Consider the following 14,041-nt stretch of genomic DNA (forward strand, 5'->3'; position numbering starts at 1 on the left):
CAGAAGCAAACATTTTATACTTCATGCTAAAGATTTTGAAAAAAATGTTAAGCTCTTTCAACATCAGAATCTCTTGTGATCATGCTCTTTATGGGTGACAGGTAGACTAGTCAGCTGGATTTGTTTTTGTGGTTGTTGTTGCCAGGAAGAGAGGGAAAAATGGTTTCTACTCTGAGAATCTGGGAAATTCTACAAATCAAAACAGAGCTTAATACAATTTATAACATTCATCAGGGAATACTTAAGTCTTCTAGAGTGGCTTTTTCACAGGCATCATCCCCATAATAACTTAGCAAACTGGTATGCATGGTGGATTTCATGCCCTTGACCCAATTCTTGTATGTCAGCAGAAAGCAGATGATATCAGCCACAGTTGCTTTAGGACACTACTGTAGACAAACTTCTGTCAGGTCCTTCAGGTCACTTTCTTGGCTGTGCCTAAATTTATTATATTCCTAATAAAATTATGGAAGCATGTTGAATAAGTTCTATAAGAAACTGCAACTACAAAGAAAGGCAGACATTACAAGAAAAGCCAATCATAAAAAAAGATTAACATCTTAACAGCTCTGAAGGGGACTAATAACCTTTACAAGTTCTAATGACATCATAATTGGATGGAGTAATCTCATTTAGTCAGTAAAGGGCGCCTGATTTGTATAACACAATGAAATAGCCCTCCTGTCTATTTCAAGAGTTTGCCTAGAAAGTAAAATCAGTGTGTTTCTCTGGTCTTTAAAGTAGATTAGTAGCTGCTTTAAGAAGAATATGCCACTTAATTAAAAATTACAAAATAGATCAGACCTGTGGAAAAAAAGAAGTCATCTCTATCTATTTCATTCAAATCCAGTTAAACATTTTCAATGAAATTTCACATTTAGGTATTTGTTTCAGAGGACTCATTTCCTATTATTATTCAACTCAGTAAAGAGGACAAACACACTGGCAAAAACTTTATTTTTCATTAGAAAAAATGTGTAACTTAAAACTGAATTTCAAAGTTACACACTACAAATCTAACAAGAATAAAATGATGGGCAACAATATTTGAACACTAATGAAAAAACAGCAATTCTCCAACTTTTCTATGTTTAATTGAATCAGCTATTTCTGTGTATTGTGGGAATACATTTATCAGAATCAGTAGAGACCAGATGTTAATTATGAAGGCCAAGCACAAATGAATAATCTTACATATAGACCCTGACACATTAGAACTGCAAAGCACTCTGCAGATCTTATTTTATGAAAATGTACTAAGAGCGCAAATGTATAGGCCCTTAGGAAGCAATTATCCCTGAAAGATTTAGCTATAATTCAATGTGAAATATTATAAGAGATTTTTAAAAATGGTTTCACAAAGAAGAGGATTATTTTACTTTAACTATGGAAATAGGGGCCCACATGCTTCTCTGAATGACCTCTGTGCAGTTGTGGGCATTGCCTGAAGGGAAGACTTTAAACTGGCCTTTTCAATCAATTAATACAATCCTCTATGACCAATAAGAATATTATAAAAATTATGAATGCCAGTGTGGCATTGTGGGGCTGAGTGGCCCACATCCCTATAAGGAATGTTCTATGCAATAAATACATTAAATACGGAAATCTAAAATCACGTACTACTAATATGTATGCAGAGACTAGTTAAAAGAGTTATCTTCTGCATACAAAGATGTGCAGATGTTATATGGCACAGTAAGATGAAATGGCACATTACGATGTGCACAGCATCCCTTATATGTCATATGTTCTATTTGTTACATGAACCTCAGGTATGACATGGGATCTAGAAGTGGAAAAACAAAAGCATGCAAAAGAGTGCTTACATCATCCTTCTGATTTCCAGATCCTGGATCTGGCCAATTTACTCCCACTACACCTCTCTCACAGTCTCCCTGCTGCTTTGCCTCACTATCAACTGCTACTGCCTCTAAAAATCTGAAAGCTTGCATATTATGTTACCTATTAGACCTTACCATCAGTGGAATGAAATAGGTTTCCTGTGGATTGGTCTTACCATTTTTTCCTTCCAAGTAACTCAATATTGTGAGGGAATGCCAGATCACAGAATATTCTGAGTTGGAAGGGACCCACAAGGATCATCGAGTCCAACTCTTTAAGTGAATGGCCCATACAGGGGACTGAACCCATGATCTGTGTGCTATTGGCACCAAGTTTTAAATAACTGAGCTAATCTCATGGTCTCTAGATGATTTTAAAAAGTAAAAAAGAAACAATAGCCATTGGGTTTTGTTATTACATGTATTCTGGGATTCTATAGAGTTAATGATCTTGTCTTTTATCAAAAACTTTTATGCTATCCTTAATCTAGCTGATCCTGATTACTGTACTTTTATTCAGTTAAGATAGCAAATATCCCTGCACCACATCTGATGCTTACACTTCTGTTACTCCCAGAAGAAAATGTAAAGCAGATAAAATTCCTCATCATCAGAATACACCTTTTGTCAAACTGAATCAGACAATGTTAATTAAGTTTAAGAGAACAGGGAAAATTAAGATGAATTTTTGAAAAATCTTTCATGACAGAAACTGTCCTGGACAGACTCAGAAGAAATACCTGGACTCCTTCTGGTGAACAGTCTCATAATACATAGCACAGTTTCTAGTTTGCCAGTGGAGGTGGTCAAAATAAATACAGTTCCCTGGATGATGGTGGAAATAGAAGTAGTTGTGTTGGTATTTTCCATGCACCACAGAGACAAATGGCCTGTCCTATTTCTCTGAAAATGGTCAGATATCCAGAGGGTGTTCTGTGGTGGAGAGGGGGCAAGATGGGATGCTTGGATCTGTACATGAACTCTGCATGTAGCACTTACAATAACCCCCGAGTGCACACAAGACGCAGGAGGTGACAGCTAAGAACAAAGGGGTTTCAGAGGGGAAGTGTGTTCCAGGACCCCATAGTGTGTGACGTGTCAGCAGGTTCTGGCTGGATATTTCTTCCTTTGGGAGCTCTGGCTCTTGATGGCAGCCATCTGCAGCCAGGCCCAGAGCACGGATTGAACCCGTTTCTAAGTGACTCCTAAGGGAGTCACTAACACAATGTTCATCCCTACTAGACAGTCTATTTTCCAGGCTGAAGCTACACTCAAACAGGTGATAAGCTTTTCATTTACATGAGTGCTTAGGTCAGGATGAGTGCTCATATGCTGAATATCAAAGCTAACTACTAATGCCAATATTTCACTGGGGCATTTTAGAGTTTTCAAGGTCAAGAATACAGCTTGACCCATCAGCCTTTTTAAAAATATTCCAGTGGACCTGTCCTTGCTGTAGGCAACAGTAATATGAACTGAGAAAAACTCCATGGAGCTACAACATTAAAAAAGGTTCAACCGCAGCAAAGCATTCCTTTTTTCCCTCCCCAGACTCTCCAATCTAAAAGACTATTGACCAATTAACTTCTAATGTCAAAAAATAAAAAAATGCCTGTGACAGTCAGAAATTAAATTCTTTAAAGATTTGGTGCTAGGAGAGCAGTATCTGGCTTAGAATGAAATCCTAGTAACACTCCGAACTATCAAGTAATTTCCTGCTTTGAAAACATAATTATTCTGTAAGCATTATGCAGGCAATATTAAATGCAAAAAGTGTAGTTTAAATAATTTTTTTTTTGTAACAGAAAGACTCTGTGCAAAATATTTTCAATGACGCATTAAAAACAAGTTAGCATGCAATTAATGAAAAACCAATTCTGTGTTCAATAATAGCATGCTTGGCAAGCACTAGCTTTCAGTGATACCAGATTCAAAACAACACTTAGTGCAGTCAGAAACAGCCCTGAATGTTTATGATCTCTATTTCTAGTCATCTGCTTTCAGTATTGTACACTTGATTTCATAATAATCACCACAGATTCTGATGGCAATTATAAACCCATGAAACACAGAGTATTTACGTTGCAAGCAGCCTCTCTCTGTTTATTCATTATACTTATTTTTTTAAGATTGAGAAATGTCAAACTTCACAAGGATTTACTGTTATTCCTATACTTTGTTTCAGTCAAGTTCTTGTATGAGTAATGATGTTTCCCAAATATAAAAAAAAAAATAGAAAAAGGAGGCAGAGGAAAATCTGTCTATAAATGAGATATCTTTGGATCTTACTGTATAAATCAAACAGTTTTAAAATACAGCACAGTATAAGCAGAGTAGCTTCAGTATTTATATTGTATCTCCACTACCTGTAAAAGAGATTTTTCAGAATATAGTGGTTGAATAGTTGTGCACAATGCTTGCACATCTTATCTGGCATAGTCTCTTATTCTGACTAGCAGTGATATTGCTGGGTATGTAGCTATCAATTCCACTGACATTACAATTTCCCTTTCTCAAAGCAGCAATAACCTGTCACTTTACACTGTCCTTTCTCTGACCCTCTCTCGCCTCTCTGCTCGTTTTTATTCTTATTGACAAGACTTATTATTCCTCCTCCCAATTCCAACTAGCTACCCTTTGTAAATAGTAGTATCAACTATGTGGTCAACATGTAGTATCGGTCAAGAATGTTATTAATATAGCACACACTGCTGGGAAAAGATCAAACAGCCATACTTTAAAATATTAGTTTTGTAAAGGTACCACGAGGCAAATAGTTGCAGTTTGTTCACCTTATAAAATGTAATATTTCAAGGACAGATCTCAAGCATTTAGTGTTAATTACCAGACCAATAATTTGGAAGATATGTTATTTTTTTCTTGTTGCATTCATACGCAAAATAAAATAAAACCATAACAGAAGGGTGCTGTATCTGTGTTTAAAGAAGGGGTTGTTGGCAAACACCATAGCTCACTTCTGCCGAAATGTACACAACTGATATATGCAGCCCAGAAAGCTGGCACCAGGGGCTTACAACCTTAATTTGCCTGCAAGAAGAAATGGAGATTTACCTTCAGAGCACGTTCTTGATTGTTTTCAGCAGTCAGATGTCTCATGTTGTTTGCTGAAGTCTGGTTCTGCTCTTTCAGATGATGAAGCTCCTGCTCCAGCCGTTTGCACTGCAACGGGGAAAGAATCCCATTAAGTAGAGGAGTGTGGGCATATTTTTTTCAAAAAGCCAAATGAATTAACGTAAATAACCCCATCACCATTTCCGCAGTAGTGAAAGCATCAGATAAAAACAAGTTACAATCTCACACAATACTAAAGCTATGTTTTTCAAATGTGAATCATTATTCTTTTTTTTCCTGGTCCAATTGCATGCCAAAAAAGCTAAGTATCAGATAAAGACATCTCGGAGAATGTTGTGAAAAGCCTTAGAAATGTTGGGTTGAATTTCTGTTCCTAGTTATGCCAATATATGGCTAGATTTTGGCTTTTATATATTAAGTAAGTGCATATAAAGGAAAGAATGCATGCTTTTAGAAAGGCAAGTAAATGAAGACTCTCCTTCCAAATCCAGGATCCAGCCTGTTATTGGAATATATACATGTATTTTTATACTATTTTTTACACTAAGGGGTTACTCTAATTCTCCAACACACACCACATATTGAAAGAAGTTTTAAGATTGTTTTCATTAAATATTTAACTTACTGACAAAAAAATGGGGAAAAATTAACACTTGCTCCCTGTGTGCATATACACATATACTTAACTGCTGACTGCTGGGCATCTCTTTTAAAGATTAAAGATCTGAAAGTTGTGAGCCAAATCACATTTCCAGTTTTTATGATAACCATAAAAAGTCTTGCCCAGTTACCTGGGTTTGAAAGAGCAATTAGTTGTCAGTGGACAGTTCATTATGTTATGAAAACAACTGTTTTATAAAAGAAAAGCAAAACAAAACAGATGAAGTATCAAGAAGACGTAGGGGAACAACTGTTAGAACTCGGGAAAAGCACAGCACCAGGAGGTGCATTTACCAACACTGTATTACAAGCAAGTAGTGTGGCTATCACCACCGAAACCCAAAGCTCACAGACTGTTAAGACAAAAGACAATTGATAAAAGTATTTTGATACATACTTTCTTAAAACACTAGTAAGAAAGGAATAAGAATTGTGATACAATGCTCATGTAAGCATTGCTGTCTCAAACGACAGACCTGGAAGTATCAGTCTCTTGTGTTATCTTAGTGACCGTGGACAACACAGAACTGAGCTTTCCACCACGTATATACAACCTATTCCTGAGCAATTCAGTATATGGTACAATGAAACATCGCTCATGTCAACTCTAAAAAAAGAAAAATCATGAAACAGAAAGCTGCAGAACTGCAAAAATTATAACTGAGGGCTAAGTAAATTAAGGGATGCTAAACAATCCTAAGACAGAAATTTTAAAGAAGAATAGTTAGGAGAATTATTAATAGAAATGGTCTCTTTTTAATAACTTAGATATATACTTGAGAGTAACAAGCTGAATATTTTATGCTGTTATTTATCTGAATTTCATTTTATCTTTTAAATACATTAAATTTCATGTTACTTACCACTTACAAATTATTATACCATTATATACAGTTCTTAAACACAAAATGTATATGGCTAGGCTTTGCAAATGAAGATTTGGGAAGGGCTCCCCCCACTTGAGTGTGTCCTTTGAGCCTGCCCAGTGGATTTTTTAGGTGAGGCACAGTGTGCGCAGAACTGGCCCCACCATTTAACTCCTGAGGTTCATCTGCCACCGCCAAGCAAGCTTGGACAGTGACAATGAAGTCCTCAGGACTAGAACCTACAGCCCATAGTACTCCCAGGAGGTCTCCCATCCAAGTACCAACTGGGCCTGACCCTGCTGAGCTTCCAAGATTAGATGGGATTGGGCATCAGGGTGGCATTTAACTACCTAAACACAAAATAAGTCCTTAACAATGTACTGGTCATCAGGCATCCAGCACAGTATATAAACCAGAATGATCCATTCCTATATTTGAATAAATTTCAAATATTTGTAGGAGCCCAACAATACTATTAAAATTCAATTCACATAACTGTTTTTGTATTTCATTACTTCTATTAGAAATTTAAGCTTCTCTCAGAATTACCTGTTTTAAAAGCAGTGAATTTCTCTGGTGTATTGCATTCTCTTGTGTGTGTTGTAAACTTTCTTAATTGCAAGAAAGAGAGAAAAAGACACTTTCCCACAGATAGGGAAATACAGAAAAAATGCTAAGATACATTTGATCATAAATACTTTACATACGTGAGATATCTCATGTCTATGTTTACTTCACAAACACACCCACAACAAAATCAGCAATCACAGAATTTCAGCTGTAATTATTTTTTCACATCTATCATGAAAATTACATGCTTGCACACAAGAAGGTATAAAAATATTGAAGAAGTAAACCCAAATTATGATTTTTTTCTCTAGCATCCATGATCTAAACACCACTAAAAACATCAATCTACCACTTCAGGCATTATGACACTATACATTACATTATGCAGGATGAGCAGACCACTCACTTTTCTGTTTTACCAACATTCCTCTTCAAAACAGTGTTTTGGAATCCCCAATTTGATATCAGCACAAGTTTTTTACAGTAAATATTATCAAAAAAATTAAAATGTCAATTTACCTTTAAACTTGAATTTGTAATCATGCTATTCTCTTGATTCCAAGAAATACATGAAAATATGCTAAGAGCCAAATTTACCTACAGGGATTATACAAAAAAAGACCTTGGTGCACTGTGACAACTGTATAACTAAGGGCAGGAATGCGATCTTAATTCTGCTCTCCACTCCACTCCTGTGAAAACAGGACAGTGAAATAAAGAGCAGTGGTTGGACTCCAGTATCTTGCACAACACAGAGCCTGTACAGTAAAGATGCAACATAGGTAACATAAAATAGATGGATCTCCTTATCAACTCAAACTTGACATGACTACATTTATACCAAATTTGCTAACATCTTGTAATTCCTCTTTCATTTCATTTCCACTAAGAATGATGATATCTGAGAAAAACTGGGCATATTAAACCAGCATACTGCTCAAATCCATTTTGAAGGCATCACTGAAAGAAATGGTGATCTAATTTGACCATTGTGCTTAAGTGTTTCAATATGTTCAAAAAAATATATTAACAGAAGATGTTACAATTTATTCTTGGCTGTCTAGGAAGTAAAATCTTCAATTATCCTTTCTGTGAAAGCATTATAAAAATACTCTTAAATGGCCACATTGTGTATATCTTACTAAAATTTTATACTTTACAACTTTGATACCAGACCTACTTTTAAAACATTAAAATCTATTCTAAAAGCAAGCATTCAGTTTTTGTAAGAACAAGAGCACATGAAATCTCAGCGTAATCTTGCTGTAAAGAAAGTTTTAAAAATAGAGTTTAAAACAATGCAGCCCTTCTATTCATTTGAGCCAACATTTTTTGAATTCTGTGTCACTGGTTGTTAGCAAAGTCCAGTAAAAATAGATGTTCTTTGAAAGAACATGTGTTTTTACTGGTTCACTCCAGGGCTCTAAAACGCCAACAGCTGCAAGTAAAAAACTGGAGTTCCTCCTAAAAACATATATAAAAATACTTTTTGGAGCACAGTGAAGAGAAGACATCATCCAACTCAATACTGGCAAAAAGGAAATGTTGGATGCATCCTTTCAAGAAAGCTGAAAGCTAAAGGAAGTGTTTAATTTAAAATATTATGCGTAAGAATGTCTAAATTCTATTATCCCAAACTTGTGAAAATTCACACTTAGGAAAACTTTGAACAGAATCCTCTTAAAGTCAGAGACAAAATATTTTGTGCAACACAGCTTACCTAAACATCTTATCTGAGGTATAACTGTGCTCTTAAATGGAAGTTCCCATGAGTTCAACACTTAATGAAACAGAGGCTATTAATTGAGAAAACTGCTTCTCTACCTCCAACACTTTGAGTACATCAAGGAATATAAGAGCAGTGTAGACACATGTCAAAGAGATGCCTTGATCAGAACACTAAAGACTTTGCTGAGGAAAGGAAATGAAAGCAAAGCATTAAGATCGAGCAGAGCAGCCTCCTACCCCCAACCATTTGGTCCCCGCGTAGTTTGTTTGTATGAAGACAGCATCTATCCCTACAGACCTCATACAGAAGTGTGTTTAAGTCTGCACCACTTAGGTCCGACAGGCTGTTTACATGCTTTCAAAGAGGCATACATGTTTTGCTCTCATCTCATTAATCTAGATGGTAATGTCATGTGAATTTCTCATTTGGTATTTCAGCACAAATTTGAGCCAGGGAAGGGTACTGTGACACTCCTTGGCTCAGGAAGCAACAGCTAAAGCTGAATATAACAGAAACTCATAACACTTCCTTACTACAAATGCAGTCTTGGTGGCTATTTAATCCTCTTACATCTATATTTGCTTTTGATATTGCTATATGGCATATAATGTTTTCCATTGCCTTTCATTAAAAGGAATCCAAACGAAGCTCTCCTGAACTTATGACAATGTGCTAGGGAAAAAAAAGAGTCAACACATTATGCCATTTATATGGTAGGGGAAAAAAAGGAATTGATTTGTCTCTGTTATTACAGGTGTGAGGGTCAAAGTCTAATGAAACAAATGTAGTAAGATGAGGCAAAATTGTGCATGAAGTTCTTTCCTTGAATTCTAAATTATATTTGATTGCCTCATCCAATTAGTACACACAAAATACAGTGTTTCAAGAGAATACATTTGTTCATGTATAGTCCTTATCAAAACCTGCAATGCTTACAATGTTAAGAATCAGCACTGTCATAAACACACAGGACTCCACTAAGGAGCTTGCTGAAAATAGGGACAGTACTTAGGTGGATACACTGCAACATGCTTGCCCTGTTCCTGTACTGTTCCTGAAGCCCAGGTACTGGCAGAGTGAGGTCAGGGTCACGAGGTAGGTGGATCTTTGGTCTGATCTGGTCCCATCAGTCAGACCTATATGGCCTTCATAGTTTAAAAATAGATCTTGTACATAACCACAGCCTCCCACAAATATAGCTTAATTCTGTCATTAAACTTAAGGTAACATATTTTTTATTGAACTCACACAAAAATCAAAAGTGAGTGCTAAGTCACTTACTCTGGGTCAGTCAGTGCATAATGACTTGATTGCGTATCAGTGCCTTCACTTCACGTTCTGTGGACTTTTATGCATGAAGACCTGGCTGAACTGGGATCTCAGTTACTGAAGTAGTGTGAAATAAAAATAACCTAGTTCCTACTGAATAACTTGGGAAAATGGTTTATGTCCTCCAAATGATGGGAAAGTAGGAATCAATACGAATGCCAAAACTGTTTTCCAACATGCATTTTAGGCAAAATTCTCATCAGCAAAGTAAATGACACACTGTACCTTATTGGAAAATGCATCAATACAATTGAAAGATGAGTTTATGGGATACTGAGATCCTACTATTACACAGCAAACTACTTTCAGAAGTGATAAATTACATCTAGATTTTTGAAATTAGTTAACACATATCCACTGCAATGAAGAACTGAAGTTTAGATAACTATTCTAGACACTGAACATGACAACAATGAAGAAACAAAGCTACTTTTTCATCTGTTATACTTTTAAGTCATGACCTAAGGAAATCTGATAACAATAAACAACCATGTGAAGCAAACAAAACCAATTCAACTGATTCTTCTCTTAGTTGATTAAGTTTGTTCACATTTTCATTTTTTATAATGATCTGTATTTCATACTAGCTCCCAGTGCAAAGATGCCAAATGGAATGCAACTGTTCTCACTCTGACAGCCCTCCTCTCCTGCTCTGCTCAATATTTTTTTTTTTGAACAGTCTGCCTCTTGTCCCAAATTCATCACCATTTCTGGAGAGGCAAATATCTTGCACCACTTGGATGCTGTACACTCTTTCCTTTGCAGACAAAAATAATACCAAAGTCATCCAGTCAAAACACAAACCAACCTTTGGTGTCACTGTGAATTATGTACTTTGAACTGCAGATGTTTGGAAGCACTTATATTTACATAAATAGAATTTATCCTTTTTCTTCCGAAGTAATAATTTTAAAAGAAATAAAGGAGTATCTATATAATAATCACTAGAAACATTTTTCCATTAAATTATAATTTTGAATTGAGGCTTTCTAACCTCTGAAAGAAATAATTTCTCTTCAAAGTTTTGGCAAAACATCAACAAACGTGTCTAAATGATTATTTATACAATGCCCAGCAGCTTAAGACTACTGGGATTTCAAGAAAGAGAAGTGTTTTTGTAGAGCTTGGGCCTCAGAAACATATGCATCTTTAAAAATTTATATTGTATTAGTAAGAGAAACACTTAAATGTAAACACTTTTTTTCAGCAGTGAAATTATGTCTTGCTTCAAAAAGTTAGAAAAAGAAATGCATCAAAATACAAATGAAATATTTTTGTTGTCTTTGTCTCTATGAGCCAGTTGCAACCTGCAGCAGTAAGGCAGTTAATATGGTATAGGCATGACTGGTTTTCTCCTACCATTCCTTTTCCTGGCCTATTCTGAACAGTTCAAATGCTGCAAAACAAGATTTAATTTATTTTCATTTGAAGAGTTAAAGGAAAACTGTAAGTGCACAGTAAGACATAAAAAAAATTTAGACAATAAATTTTAGCTGTTTACATGATGGTTCATGTTAATGATCCATATACATGTAGCTATTCCACAGCATTGAGTAGCCAACTGCATTCTCTATATATTCTTACTTCCTTACAGTTGATGATATTTCAAAAATCAAGACAACCCTGATTTACTTCTCAACAAGTGCAGCACACACAGACTTTCCTAATCAATGACACTCATTATAAAAAATGTGCAAGAAATAGGGAAAGGAAAATGTGAAGTTCTGAAGCTGTATGTGATTGACGGGTCATTCATGCAGGGTTCCTGTGACGGCTGTGCCACTGGATGACCACAGCTCTGCTAACAGGGGCTGCTGGTAGACTCCTGATCTGCAGAGGGAAACAACCACAAGAGCTGCTGAAGCCACGTAACTGGGTAACTGGGTCACCTTCACCTTTTCCTGTATTCATTGCATATAAGTGAGCAAACTTACCTCACCTCTGAGTTGTTTCTAATCAAAGCATAAACCCAGTACCCTAGAGCCAAACATTTATTCATGAGGCTGTACTGGGTCTGAAATTAAGCAAAAATCTATTCAACTAACCTGAGTGTTTTTTTCCTAATTGCCTGTCATATATAAATAAGTGACTTCTGTTTTACATGGGAGTCACATTATTAATTTAATTTTTTAATTTCATGCCTTTAAGTCTAATAAATAATATATAAACTAAGCATGTCAGCAGATGAATAGTACACAAGTAGTATGCCTGCTCACATATGCGCTTCAGTGCAGTTTCAGAAATAGCAGACACTGCCACAGTACAATAAACTTATAATTCACTTATCAGTGTGTGATATTCAATATCAAAGGAAATTACCAATACTCCCAAATAATTCAGCAAATGGAAAACACTAATTTTTATCATGAAATGGAAAGAGCACTCAAGAGTCAAGATTTTCTTTTAAAAATAATTACAAAAATACAAAAAAGGAAGTCTTTATCAGATAAATTTTAAATCACTGAATAAAGATCTACAAGTACAGTAATATCTGGATTAGGATTAGTTTTAATGTACAGCAGAAAATCCAGCATACAGATACAAGAGATGATTTAAGTGTAGAAACTCCCACACAGAAAATAATTCAGAGTAACTAACCTCAAGATCTTTAAAAACATTTAAAGAGTAAAATTATACAACACCCAAGAGGTCTTGGAATAAATTTGCCATTGAAGCAGAACATGTATTAATATACTACTTATGCAAGAACCAGGACTTAAATGCCCTGCTGACTATCTGGAATAGTTTCTACCCTGGCTAAGTACCAAGTAGTAGTACAAGAAAGAAGCAAGTCAGAGCATTTGAATATTAAAATGCTATCTTGATTTTCTTCTCATTATGGTCTTTCTATGTGTTTTCCAAATCAATGCAACTCCCACATACTCATTTACACACTATTTTGCAAGGCAGCTTTGGTCAAAGACCATGTATTCCCAATATAAAAGGAAGGAACACAAATTTCAGAAGCCATGAACTATATTTTTAATAAATATTTTATTTTTTATTTTCCTTATCCTCCTTCATTGCTGAAAGAAAGAAACCTAAGTCTTCCCTCTCCAATTTCTTTAGTCTCTCCCACCTTCAAATGTAGCATCTTTCCTTCTTTATTTTGCATGGCAAAATAATTGAATGTACACATACTCTAATTTTCAAATCTCATCTTGGCCTGTGTAAGGTTCACTCCACTGTATTGTCTCATTTTTGCCTACATTTTTGCTTTATGTTGTTCCCATACATATTCTCTTTATTATGCAATTATTCTCAATAACTCTTAATTATATTCATATTTAATTACATTATAACTCTTGGTAAACACTGACTAATCACTTTTTCCAACACTTAAATCAGTTTAGTAAATAGGAATTTCTTGGTTTATGGGGTAAGAAATTAGCATAGAAAGTTTAAGAATCTTCATCAGCTGACACGATCATGTCAGAACTGAGATTATGACATGCAAACCCTTTGCTTTACTGACTTGACCAAATGCAGAGCTATTCATTGCTTTCTGTGGACACATGTTTTGCTGGGTCTTAAGAAGTAGTCAGCTCCATTACAATTAGATGGCCTATGGCCAGGAGACAGCTTGTCAAACATCTGACCTAACACCACAACAGAAAGCTGACAATTGCTTTTGTTTAATGCCTTTCCCTCACCCCCACTTAATAATCCACAGTGTTAGTACTCAAACAATATTTATACCAGAATAGAGGTAGTGAAGGTGTGAAAGGTGTATGAAAAGGAGAAATTGCAGAAACATTCACAGCCTAATCTTTCAACTATATCTAGAACTTAGGAATCTGATTTGCAGATATAAGCAAGGAGCTCAGCTGCTGATAGAGTTATGTTTTTAGAAAGTGTAACCTTCTTTAATTGAACGTAACCAATATTAGTTGACAAGAACACAAAATTTGGTAAGCAATCTGTCATCCTAATGAGCTGGTTTTCAAATA

The 14,041-nt window shown here is 35.5% G+C and overlaps 1 protein-coding gene across 7 annotated transcripts in view; it reads right to left on the reverse strand.

The window, feature by feature from the left end:
- MIPOL1 (mirror-image polydactyly 1) overlaps positions 1–14,041 on the reverse strand; it is a 184,082-nt gene that overhangs the window by 94,057 nt on the left and 75,984 nt on the right. For all 7 annotated transcript variants that reach the window (XR_011698027.1, XM_071557903.1, XM_071557896.1 and 4 more), the window contains one exon: positions 4,917–5,024. Coding sequence is in view for 6 of the 7 variants with exons in the window: in XM_071557903.1 (XP_071414004.1) it covers positions 4,917–5,024 (108 nt within the window). In the remaining variant the exon portion in view is untranslated. The remainder of the gene's footprint in view (positions 1–4,916; positions 5,025–14,041) is intronic.

This window comes from Pithys albifrons, chromosome 6, assembly GCF_047495875.1.
Source record: "Pithys albifrons albifrons isolate INPA30051 chromosome 6, PitAlb_v1, whole genome shotgun sequence".
Classification (NCBI taxonomy): Eukaryota; Metazoa; Chordata; class Aves; order Passeriformes; family Thamnophilidae; genus Pithys; species Pithys albifrons.